General features: G+C 45.5%; 1 protein-coding gene across 1 annotated transcript; it reads left to right on the forward strand.

The window, feature by feature from the left end:
- Nucleotides 1-5,979: 5,979 nt before the first annotated feature.
- On the forward strand, nt 5,980-9,982 carry SLC25A4 (solute carrier family 25 member 4). The gene is made up of 4 exons (XM_061134828.1): nt 5,980-6,220; nt 7,518-8,004; nt 8,510-8,650; nt 9,537-9,982. Exons 1-4 carry the CDS (start codon nt 6,110-6,112, stop codon nt 9,692-9,694), a joined length of 897 nt encoding a protein of 298 aa, XP_060990811.1. The 5' UTR covers nt 5,980-6,109; the 3' UTR covers nt 9,695-9,982.
- Nucleotides 9,983-12,377: the final 2,395 nt, after the last annotated feature.

A 12,377-nucleotide genomic window follows, 5' to 3' on the forward strand; every position in this document is an offset into this window, starting at 1 on the left:
TTTAAGTAATAACAGGAATAAAGCAAGTGTTATGAAAAAAAAAAATCCTAGGATAAGGAAACACTAAATACTGGGGAAACCAGCTCAAAATGTACTTAGAAAACCATCAAGTCAACTCCAGGTGAGTAGCGGCTTTATTCATAGAAGTCATAATTCGGTGAAACCAGAAGTCAGTGAAAAATGAAGTGTGGATGGTTATGGTTGGAAGACACTATTACACAATCATAGAATAAGTTTAACTGTACTACAGAAGACTGAAAATGCTTACTGGGGTCATGGATAAAGCAAAGGAGGGGTACTACGATTGGGTAGGTGAAAAGAAATTATGGATCTCTTTAGCAAGGGGATATCCACCCCCGCTAGTGCGGGACAGGCTGCCGGGGCCAAAAGCATGCAGGTTCCCTACCTTCAGCAACTGCTAAGCCAGCTTCTCCAGGGTGGAGGGCCTTCTGGAGAAGAAATCCCTCTAAACATCTTTTTTGATGATTCAGGGGCTCCTCTGCCTCCAAAATCACCTCCTTTAAGTAACAGTGCCTGGTACTTCCCTGGTGATCCAGTGGTTAAGAATCCACCTGCCAATGCAGGGCACGCAGGGTCACTCCTTGGTCTGGGAGAATTCCACATGCCTCAGAGCAACTAAGAATGCAAGCCACAATTACTGAGCCCGGTGCTGCAACTACTGAAGCTTGCACGCCTAGAGCCCGTGCGCTTTGCAACAAGAGAAGCAATCACGAGAAGCCTGTGTGCTGCCACAAAGCTTAGCCGTCACTCACTGCAACTAGAGAAAGCCCATGTGCAACAATGAAGACCTAGTACAGCCAAAACAAGTAAATCAATAATTGTTTTCAAGTTAGAATGGATTAGGAAAAAAATAACAATGCCTAATACCTTTATAAACAAAACTTTTGTGTCATAAGCATTCCTAAAATGTTAAGAACACAAGTCTGATTGGGGTAGCACATGAAAGTCATTCACTCAGAAATCCCACTTGGATCTTGTCCCATGACGTCGGAACAGCCTTGCAGGCAGCACATGTCCATTTATTTGTGTCTGCCAGGTGAGTTTCTCCAGGGCAACAATCTTAGCTTTCTGATTTTTGTATCACCAGTGCCCAACAGTATTTGATGTCTAGACTAGGCATGCAAAAATGATTGCCGAAAGATGAAAAGGAAGTGAATTTGAATGAATGGTGTGTGAATAGTTCAGGTAATTTCTGTTTTGACGGATGAAGGTAGGAGGAGAGTAGATACCCAAGGGAGTTTATCATTAAAGTGTTAGAAGTTTCTACAATGAATGAATGGGTTAAAAAAAAAAAAAGACACATTTTGCAGTTGCATAATTTTCTTGGCAGGAGCTAACTAGCAACTGGTAGTTGGAGTGTTTTGCATGAATACACATGATTTCTGAAGGCATGTGATGTGTGTGTGCTCTTCATTAAGGGCTTGACTATTAAGATTCTTATAAAGAGAAAGAGTTTGTTAATTAAGGTATTGTTCAGATTAATGGAGCTACCCTAAGTGAGAATGGTAGAGAAATATTGCATTTGTTTTGTTTGGTCTTTTTGAAACAATGCATCAAAGCATGACTATGAAATTCTACTAAATACTTTCAATTGAAATTCAGCAATTCATGTACGGTCTTATATGGTCAAAAAATAAATTTTCAGAATTCATTCCTCTTTGCTTAGGGCTGAAGTTTACCACGTGAACAAATAGTAATAGTGGGTTCTAATCCCTAGCGGTTTTAGAGATATACCTACACACAAGCAATTCATTAGCCCCATCGTCAGCAAGTCCTTAACTGTTTTTGTTTCTAGTGTCCTTTTCCTCTTTAGTAGCTCCCAGACTCCAGCTCCAATTTGGTAAAAAGAAAAGACTAATTCTTTCAAAACTGCCACTGGGATTTCCCTGGTGGTCCAGTAGTTAAGACTCCAGTGCTTCCAAAGCGGGGGCGCTGGGTTTCGATCCCGGGTCAGGGAACGAAGATCCCATGTGCTACGTGGTGCGGCCAGAAAATTTAAAAATATATATTATATATATTTATGTTATATATTGTATTTTTATATTATATATATAAAATATATGTGTGTGTGTGTGTGTGTGTGTGTGTGTGTATAAGCTGCCACTAAAATCCAAAAGACTCTCTCAATACCCTACTCTCTTTTCTATGCAATTGTCCCCCTACTCCACCCAAATCTCCAGGATACCACGCCACATTTGAAGGCAGACTTTTCTCTCTTATCTCAGATGCCGTGTCCATCCTCAGGCTGGCAGAAAGCCACCACGTACTGGGACTGGCGGGCAGACACGTGTTCTGCTGAGCACCATTCTCTCCCCTGCCTGTGTAAAGTGATCCCCAGACCTTGTGACCACAGACAGCTCATGCTCCTGGGGGCATCTGAGGCCTCTCTTTTCTGAGAAAGTCCGTGGAGGGAAAGGACTGTGTATGGATTTCCATGGAAAAGCCCCTGTCAAGGATTCTAGCTACAGCTCCCCTGAGGTGACAGGAGAATCTGACAGAAGCCAAGGAGAAATATGATATCTCCCACTTAGAAAATACTAAAAATTCTGATTGGTAAAATGAAGTGTAACGAAGATGATAAAACTTCCTGAATTAATATGCTAATTTAACTTAAATGTCTGTTATGTTTAAATAATTGAACACCTTGACAGTAAAAAATCAATCCAGGCATATAGGCAGATAAAACTTTCTGTGTTTTCAGTGGCTGTGGAATCACCTATAAATGCCTGTTATATTTAAATAACTGAACACCTTGACAGGAAAAAATAAATCCAGGCATATAGGCAGATAAAACTTTTTGTGTTTTAAGTGCCTGTGGAATCACCTATTAAGTTGTTCTTAATAGGCTGATGTTAAAAAAAAATAGTTGTTTTTAAAGACTGATGATCAAATAAATAAGTGACTGTATGGCGATTTCCTAAATTAAAGCTATTATAAGCACTTATACAACAAACTAGAATTAGTAATATAAGAGAAATATTGGGGCGGAGAAAATACCTACCTGAAAATCAGTGCTGGGTAACCCAAGCATGGTATGGAGAAAAATGAAGTTGGATTATACCACTTTATAATATGTAATGTAGTGTTATATTTTTAAAAAATGACTACCAAAAGAAGTAGAAGAAGACCGGCTAATTATGATTTAGGGCAAACAGACTAGTATATCTACAAAAGAGATCCATTTACACCAGAACAGGAAGTATATCATCTTATTCTGGATCTGCTCCTATTTAAATAAATGACATGATTAAAATAATGCAAGAAAATAAATATTTTAAAAAATGAAAAATGCTCAAAACATATTTATTGTCCCAAATCTATAAAGAATAGTTGTAAGTATAAATACTCTGCTTTCATGCCATAAGTGGTCAAGGAAGATTAAGAATTTAAGCAAAAGACAAATGCTAGCAAACTAAGTTGAATCATGTGGAATATGTATAGGTTCATAGTAATTAAAGAGGTACAAATTAGAACTCACAAAATGTCACAAATAGCAAAAAGATCCTTTTTTTTTTAAAGTCATTGTTGGTGGAGGATCTGTGGGAAATGAGCCTGTTTACATAGCTGGTGGACTCCACATTTCTTCTTCCTCTTTTTTTAAAATGAATTATAGGGAGGCCTGGCATGCTGCAGCCCATGAAGTCATAGTCAGACACGACTGGGTGACTGAAGAGCAATGTACTTGATGTACAACATTATATAAGTTTCAGATGTACAACATAGTGATTCATAGTTTTTAAAAGTTATACTCCATTTACAGTTATTATAAAATATTGGCTATGTTTCCCATGTTGTACAATATTTTGTAGCTTATTATATACATAATAATTTGTACCTTTTAATCCCTTACCCCTATCTTGCCTCTCCTCCCTCCCTTCTCCCCACTGGTAACCACTAGTTTGTTCTCTATATCTGTGAGCTTGTTTCTTTTGTGCTACATTCACTAATATGTTGTAACTTTTAGATTCTACATAAAAGTCTTATCGTACAGTTTTTCTGAAGAACAATTTCTCAATCTGTAGCAGAAGCTAAAAAAACTTTTAAAATGCTCAATCTATTAATTTCATTTTGGGGATACATGTAAAGGAAAAAAAATTGAAGGGGAAAATAAAATCTGTGCAGACGTATCTGTATAGAAGCATTACTTTTCATAATTAAAAACAAGAAACATCTCTAATGCATAGTTAAAAGAAAATGGTTTAGGCAACCGCTCAATATTAACAGAAGGTAATTAAGTACACTATTTAATTAAAAGTGACTAATATGTGGATTATGTTGATCCATGGAAATCTATACGTGAAGCTGTGATAAATCTGAACGAGTAACAAATATGTTCTTGGCTGAATTTATTTCAGCCATGGACGTATTTTGGGGTTCTTGGGGACTGAGCCATATTGAATCCACAGGGACAAACTTAGTTCCTGGTACTCAGTAAGTGCTCAAGTATTTGTTGAATAGATGCATAAATGACTTTTCTGTTTATGCTGAATTCTTGACCTTCTGCCTGACCTTGGTAAATGTGCACTTTCATACAGCTCACCTGGGTTTCTGAACTCTAGCCTGCTCCATCCTCAAATAAATGTGTACCCTTTATGGTGCTGGCACCCAGCTAAGTGACCTCTGCTCTACTGAAGCTTCCAAACCCAGGATGACACATGGCTGCAGCTCACTCACTGCCTAGCATGATGTCTGTCTGCACCAAGCTCATGAAAAAAAAAAAGAAATGAATAAACTTTGTCCAGTGTACAAAGGAACATTAACAAACATGGCAAGAGATTGGATAGTGAAAAGAGTTTAGATCAATCATTCTAGGGGAAGGAATAGCTGTATTTGAAAAGCTGTATGATTTTATCAACTGTCAAAAAATAAGAGAAATCAAAGCTCATACTAATGTATTTTCTTAAATACAAACTAATTGCAATCAATTCCTAGGACTAGATAGAATATACCTCCCCAAAGCCAGGTGTCTATTAAAAAAGAGGCAAAAGCACTTAAGCATTCGACCTTGTCTTACTTAACATTCTCCAGTCATCCAGCTACTCTGATGGGAAGGGTAACAGCATCGACTCTCAAGAAGCTGCCAGCTGCCTGTGAACATTCTGCCCAGAATATTTGCTGAGATTCTATGGAGAGCAGAGTGGAACATTAAACCCTTAAGGGATTTAAAAAAAAGAGAGAGAAACCTATAAGGTCCTCGTTATTTGAGTTATCAGGGGCTGTGTATCATGGGGTGACAGGCAGATCCAACAGACAAACGACACACACACATACTAAATACTTGCTAAATAAGTGTTCGCCTAGTGGCCCCCCTAAACTCGGCCTGTCCCGGTGGCGCTGAGTGCCGGGCACAGAAACACTTGCTAGCGGAATGAATGATTGAACGATTTGAATGGACAGAAGAGGGGATTCAGCAGGTTGCCACATTAGATGAAGCAATCACAGCATCAAGTGACGTTAGTGTATTTATTCTGGCGGATCTTAATTTATCTGTGAGCGCACACCACTCTTTAAGGGCCCCCATACAGGCAGGGAGCTCTGGGGAGCGACACAGTTACAAAGAAGAAGAAGAAAAGAGAGCCTTCCACGCCTCGGCCGGGGGCGGGTCGCGTGCAGACCCGGGGTTAAGGTGAGCGGAGCTGGAGGTCGCGGGTCCCATGTCCGCGTCCAGGTCGGCCTAGGCCTCCTGTGCTATAAATACAGCGGTCCACATGCTGCAGAGACACGGTGTTCCCTGCGCTCGCGGGACAGATAACATGAATTTGCCCTTTAAACGTCCCAAGTAAAGGCACAGCCCCCAGCCCACCCCTGCCCCCCGGAAGCGCCTTCGCCCCCGTTGCCCTCTGCAGAAGAGGGGGCGGGCCAGGAGGCGGGGCTCCGCGCACCCGTAAAGCCAATGAGAGGGGCGCGCGGGGACCCGGGGCCCCGCCTCCTCTCGCGAGAGCCTGGGCGGGGTATATAAAGCGGGCAGCGGGGCGAGGTGAGTGGCCCCTTCGCGTCGCGCAGGGTCTGGAGTAGGGGAGGTCGGGGCTCCCCGGGCGGAGTGAGCGAGAGCGCGTCTCGCGGAGGCGGTGTGCGCCCGGCTGTCACCATGAGCGATCAGGCTCTGAGCTTCCTGAAGGACTTCTTGGCCGGCGGCGTGGCCGCTGCCATCTCCAAGACCGCTGTCGCGCCCATCGAGAGGGTCAAACTGCTGCTGCAGGTGAGGACCTTGCGGGCGCGGGCGCGGGCGCGGCGAGCGGGGCGCGGGCGCGCGGGACCGGGCGCGCGGCGCCCCGGCGGGCCGCGGGGCCGTCCCCCAAATCCGCGCTAGGCCCCGGGCCCGGCTCACGGCCTGCGCGAAGGGGAAGGTGCCCTCTGCGCAGAGACAGGTCCAGCGTCAGTAGCGGATTCCTGGTGTCGGGTGGCGCCCCGCGTGCGGGTGTCTATATATGGAAACCCACCCAGAGTAGGTTGCAGCCAGCCAGATCCTGCTCCGGGGACAGCGCAGGCACTCAGGCCTCTTGGGTCGGCCTCACCTCTTGATTTTCAGAGCCCCTTGCACCCTCTTCTCAGCATCCACCTTTTACGATTAACAACATCGAAATAATTATTACTCAAGATTATTACGGTGTCCAGTGCGCCGTGCTATAGCCAACATTATTCTATTATTCATTCATCTTTGTATGACCTCTGTAAGACAGATACTGTTTCCCCCATTTTGCACATAAAGAAACAGGTCTTGAGAGACCAGCACTTTAAAGAATAAACTAAGATGGCCTTATTCATCCTTTCCCCAAATCTTTTCCTCCCCAGCCCTGATCTCTGAATGGCTTGTTCTCATTATCTCACCCCCCCCCCCCCTTATTTTTTCACTTGCCCAAAAAGCAAGGACCCCTCCATGAGGAATTGGGCATTCTCAATTTGGGAGTCAAAATGATCAATAACAAGAAAAAAACCCCAATGGCCCACAGCAACAAACCCCTCAATAATTGATTATTTGGATATGCTTGGAAAATGTCAGGCTCCAATGCTGAGTGGATTCCTTCTTCCGTTAGAACACCTACTACTCAGAGACTGCGTCTCCAGAGAGACTAAAGAGAGACTGAGGAATCCTCACCTCCTTCCCATCCTATCTGTCAGATCAGAGCAGGTGTCCTTTGGGCCAGGGATCTTTAATTATTTCTGTCTCCCAGTAATAAAGCCCTAGTACAGTTCTGGCACCTCGGGAAAATGCAACAAATCAATGTCTCCCTTTACATAATCAAATCATCCCTTTCAGTGTATTTTGGAGCAGAACTGTTTCTCTCAAATGCCCTGGTAACTGAGGCAGAACTGGGTTTAGGGGACTTAGTGTCCAAGTAGCTAAGACTTCAGTTTACTCAGTGTTCATTTGATTTCCCCATACTTTTTAAACAAGGAAGTCAGGAAGCTCAAACCTCCTTGTTCTCCTGCCCTTCTCTCTCGGCCCTCCCTGTCCCCCTCATCTCCCTCCTCCCCCGCCCCTCTCCCCGCTGCAGGTCCAGCATGCCAGCAAACAGATCAGTGCCGAGAAGCAGTACAAAGGGATCATTGACTGCGTGGTGAGAATCCCCAAAGAGCAGGGCTTTCTCTCCTTCTGGAGGGGTAACCTGGCCAACGTCATCCGTTACTTCCCCACCCAAGCTCTCAACTTCGCCTTCAAGGACAAGTACAAGCAGATCTTCCTGGGGGGCGTGGACCGGCATAAGCAGTTCTGGCGCTACTTTGCCGGTAACCTGGCCTCCGGTGGGGCAGCTGGGGCCACCTCCCTCTGCTTCGTCTACCCGCTGGACTTCGCTAGGACCAGGCTGGCTGCCGACGTGGGCAAGGGTGCCGCCCAGCGGGAGTTCACTGGTCTGGGCAACTGTATCACCAAGATCTTCAAGTCTGATGGCCTGAGGGGCCTCTACCAGGGTTTCAATGTATCGGTCCAGGGCATCATTATCTACAGAGCCGCCTACTTTGGAGTCTATGATACGGCCAAGGGTGAGAGAAGGGCGTCAGGGGGCGCAGAGCGGAGGAGGGTGTGTGGAGAGGATCCTGAGGGGTGTCTAACTCATAAAGGACTTTGTCTTGTTAATCTCACTTTCGCCTAGCCCCTGGGCTAAACTGCGGAGGTGGTGAGGTGGGGATCAATAGCTGGAGGACTCTCCTTGTCCTCTCCTGAACTACCCTGGCCTTGAGTTACTCAGAGAGGGCGAAGGGGGTGCCTGGCTCCTTTTATCGGTTACCAAGTTTAACTTGGAGCCATTTCAACACGCCCTGTGCATGGGGGCATGGCTTGGGTTTTGTGGGTCCAGGGGAGGTTGGCAGCCCCAACTTGTGTTGGCTGCTTGGTTACTCCTGAGGCACCCCTCGCGGGGCGGGCTCTTCTGGAAGGGTAGGGCGTGAAAGTTGCGGTGCCCTGCTCTCCGGCCCCACCTGCTTTTTGCCCAGCTGCTCGGAGGAGGAATCACGTCATGGCCATTTGGCTTCTTGGCTCTGCCCACAGGGATGCTGCCTGACCCCAAGAATGTGCACATTATCGTGAGCTGGATGATCGCCCAGACTGTGACGGCGGTCGCAGGGTTGGTGTCCTATCCCTTTGACACCGTCCGCCGTAGGATGATGATGCAGTCTGGCCGGAAAGGGGGTAAGCCCAAGACCCACGAGAATCTTACTTTTCTGCTCAAGGAGAACGCCAGTCAGTGCTCTGTACAGCCTGCATTCTCCTAAGTTGTTAGAACTGAGGTAAAAATTTAAGAAAGACTGTGATGAATCCTCCCCGATGTTCTAAACTATTCCTTTAAAGATTTGGTTTGATTTTAATCAAAGAAGTAAGAACACCGAAAATGGGATATGGTTTGGTTCATCTGGTTTGTGAACTTAACTAGGTAGCTAGCATCATAGAGGCCTTAGGCCTTTTCCCCTTAGGAGCCTGGGTGCAGAAATAGGGAAAAGAAGTAATCAGCTAGTTTATTTAAAAGTGCTTCTTACCTAGTTTTACAAGCATTATTGGGAAGAGTGATTTAGCTGGGGGAGAGATGGCCTCCAGCAGTTTGTGGCAATAGGAAAAGTTTTGGCTTCAATAGGTTGAAACATAAGAAATTCCATTGTAACAGTAAGAAACACTGAATATATAATTAGTTTCATCTGCTTCAACCTAATAATTGTATCTCTTGCTTTGTAAGAGTATAATCTGAGATTGCATCTCAGTTTTCTCATCAATAATAAACAGGACCCCCCAGATTGACACTTCTGCTCCCCCCTGCTCCCTTCCTGTTTCTGTTTGACTTATGTGAATTACCTGGTTCATCACCCCCGTTCTTCACTTGATCTTGAGTTGAACTAGGAATCTAGAGACCCCACCCAGCGGTTATGCAAGGGGCGGGGCTGTCCCACTGAATGTGCTTAGAGCTGGGCAGAAGACTCAAAGTGACCTTTTATAACACTGAGAACAAACTGCAGCTGTCTTTCAGAGGAAAAGTCTCTTTCCTCCAGGATTATGGAGCCCTCACCAACCATGTTTGTTTCCACAGCGGATATCATGTACACTGGGACAGTGGACTGCTGGAGGAAGATTGCAAAAGATGAAGGACCCAAGGCTTTCTTCAAAGGTGCCTGGTCCAACGTATTGAGAGGCATGGGCGGTGCTTTTGTATTGGTATTGTATGATGAGATCAAAAAGTTTGTCTAATGTGATTAAAACTCGAGTTCATTGGTTCCAGATCCATTGTGTGGTTTAATAGACTCTTCCTAAGGGGAAATAAAAAAGAAAGATCTGGGATGAAACCAGATTGAAAGGAATACCTCAGAGGGGGGGAAAAAAGCTTGAGTATTCATTAAACCACAAATGTATTTTGTATTTATTTTACATTTAAATTTCCACAGCCAATAGAAAATAACTTATCATACTTATATAATTAACTGAAGAACTGATCATGAATAACTTAATGTGAAATGTCAATAAAGACCACTTAATGCATGTTCTCTATTTTACTGAATTCTTATTAACTGCCAAATGGATTAAAATCATAAGACCATAAATCTTATTTTTTAGCATGACTCATTTATATAACTCAGGGGACAAGCTTCTAAATATCAGATATTACACTGTGTTATCACGTGAACACTTAGCATACTTCAGAGTTATGGTTTTCAAACTGAAATAGGTTATGTTCTCTCTTCACCTTACACCATAGTGCTGTAGCCTCAGTGGTAACATGGATAGTGGCTTCCATAATCTCACTGTATTTTACGCACTTTTCACACAGTCTTCAGGAATTGTGAGATTCCACTAAAAGCTTTAAAGCACAGTTTCAGGAGCTTTTGCATGGTTAGGAAGTGCTATCAGTACCTTTAGAGAACTGTGATACTTGGAATTTTATGACAGGTGGACAGTAGTCATTGAAATCAGTTAGCAAGCTAGCACTGAAATCCTGTTGGATCCTGTGGAAGATGCAGAAAGGCAGAAGTCCATTGGGAAAAAAAAAGCTTAAGTGGGGTTAGGAGAGAGGAGTGACATGGCATTGTTAAATAGTGTAACATTTAATATCAATACAGTGAATCTTGGCTGAGGAGAACTAGAAGCCAGAGGGAACTGGGGGGGAAGGATAGAAGATAGGCCTTGAAAGAAAATAACTAGACTTAGATACATGGGTATAGAGAATATCTGCCAGCACTTCTTTTCTGCAACAATTTATCAAGACCTGGAGGAAAAGTCAGTTTGGGACTTGACTCTTTTAAGTCTGTGAGCAAGAGACAAGGACAATTCCACATGGGAAAGTAAACGTTTTGGGTCCAGAAGACCACACGGTTCATAGGGTCCTCGCTTGCTGGGAGTGACGTGCGGACACGGGCCCCTACGTGCGGGGTGAAGCCTGGATGGCAGGCACGTGTTTTCACGGCTCCGACAGGTGGCTGACGGGCAACTCTGCACACGGTGTTCTGGACCTGCCTCCTTCCCAAGCTCTTCCGCCTCTTCACTCCTGCCTCCCTGGTGAAAAAAAATGGCTGCCCTGTTCTACTCTGGTAGCTAAGGTCTGAGTTTTGCCACGTCCAAGGTTACATCCATCTTAACCTAGCAGTTGTCTCTGCTGACAGAAAGTCTCTCAAGCCCATCTCAAGGCCAGGTCGCAGGTACAGGTCATTAGGGGCCTTTGGGGCCTATGTGTCTCATTGGCTTTCTATCCTAAAGGTGATCTGAAAAGTCCAAGCTCTGTTGCTGATGGAGAGGAAAGAGGGCAGGCTAGTAGGACAAATGCTTCTGTGGAGTGGCTCTCCAGAGAAGGCCAGCCCTAAGAGTTAGCGCAGGGGCAGGGAAGGTGGGGGGATTGGGGGGTGCGGTGTGGAAGCGGGTGGGCAGTGCCGGCAGTGGAAGACCCCGGGGCCCTCTCTGGCAGGAACAGGAAGTGGAGAAGGGGATTCAACATTTACTTAACGGTGTGATTATCTCCCTTCTGCATGTGACCCACAAGGCAGCCTCCCTGCCTCCTGCTAGTGTTAACCCCTGTGGCCTCAGGAATGGATGTATAAGGAGCCTGTGGCATCAGCCCTCACCCCAGCTCCTTAACGACCCGGAGCCCCCAGGTCCCTCAACCTTGGATGGGCAGCACCTCCCTGGACTGCCCTGTCTTGACAATCCCCTCACGGTGGGTCCATGGCCCCAGGAGGTGTGTGAAAGTTGTAGAAATGCAGCTGGAAGGCTGAGAATTGGAGAGTGATTCTGAGAGTGTCTCGGGGGGTCGGGGGGGAAGGGTCACACCTCTGGGAGGCCTCCCACAGCAGGAAGAGGGAACCAGGGACTGGGTGGCCCCTGCAGTCCCGGAGGCTGGCTTTCAGCTATCTCATCCCTTTAGCTACATATGGGAGACTGGAGATTGTGAGACCCCCTGCTGCCTGCTGTCAAAAGCAAAAGTAAACCTCTGGAAGAAAATACCACCTAGAGCAGGGGTCAACAAACTTTTTCTCTGAAGGGCAAGGTAGTAAATAGTTCAGGCTGTGTTGACCAGATGGTCTTTGATAGGGCAGCTCTGCCCTATTGCAACAGCGCCCTGGACTAGACACGAACCCAGGGTGGCTGGTCTGCAAGACTTTGTGTGCGGACACTGAACTGTGCACTTCTTAGAGTACTGACATGTCACAAAATATTTTTTAATTTTAATGGGCTCTTCCCTGGTGGTTCAGTGGTAAAGAATCTGCCTGCCATTGCAGGAGACTCCGGATTCGATTGCTGGGTTGGGAAGATCCCCTGGAGGAGGAAATGGCAACCCAATCCTGTGGTATTCTTGCCTGGGAAATCCCATGGGCAGAGAGGAGCCTGGCAGGCTGCAGTCCATGGGATTGCAAAAGTCAGACATGACTGAATGACTAAACAACAA

This window comes from Dama dama, chromosome 32 (assembly GCF_033118175.1).
Source record: "Dama dama isolate Ldn47 chromosome 32, ASM3311817v1, whole genome shotgun sequence".
Classification (NCBI taxonomy): Eukaryota; Metazoa; Chordata; class Mammalia; order Artiodactyla; family Cervidae; genus Dama; species Dama dama.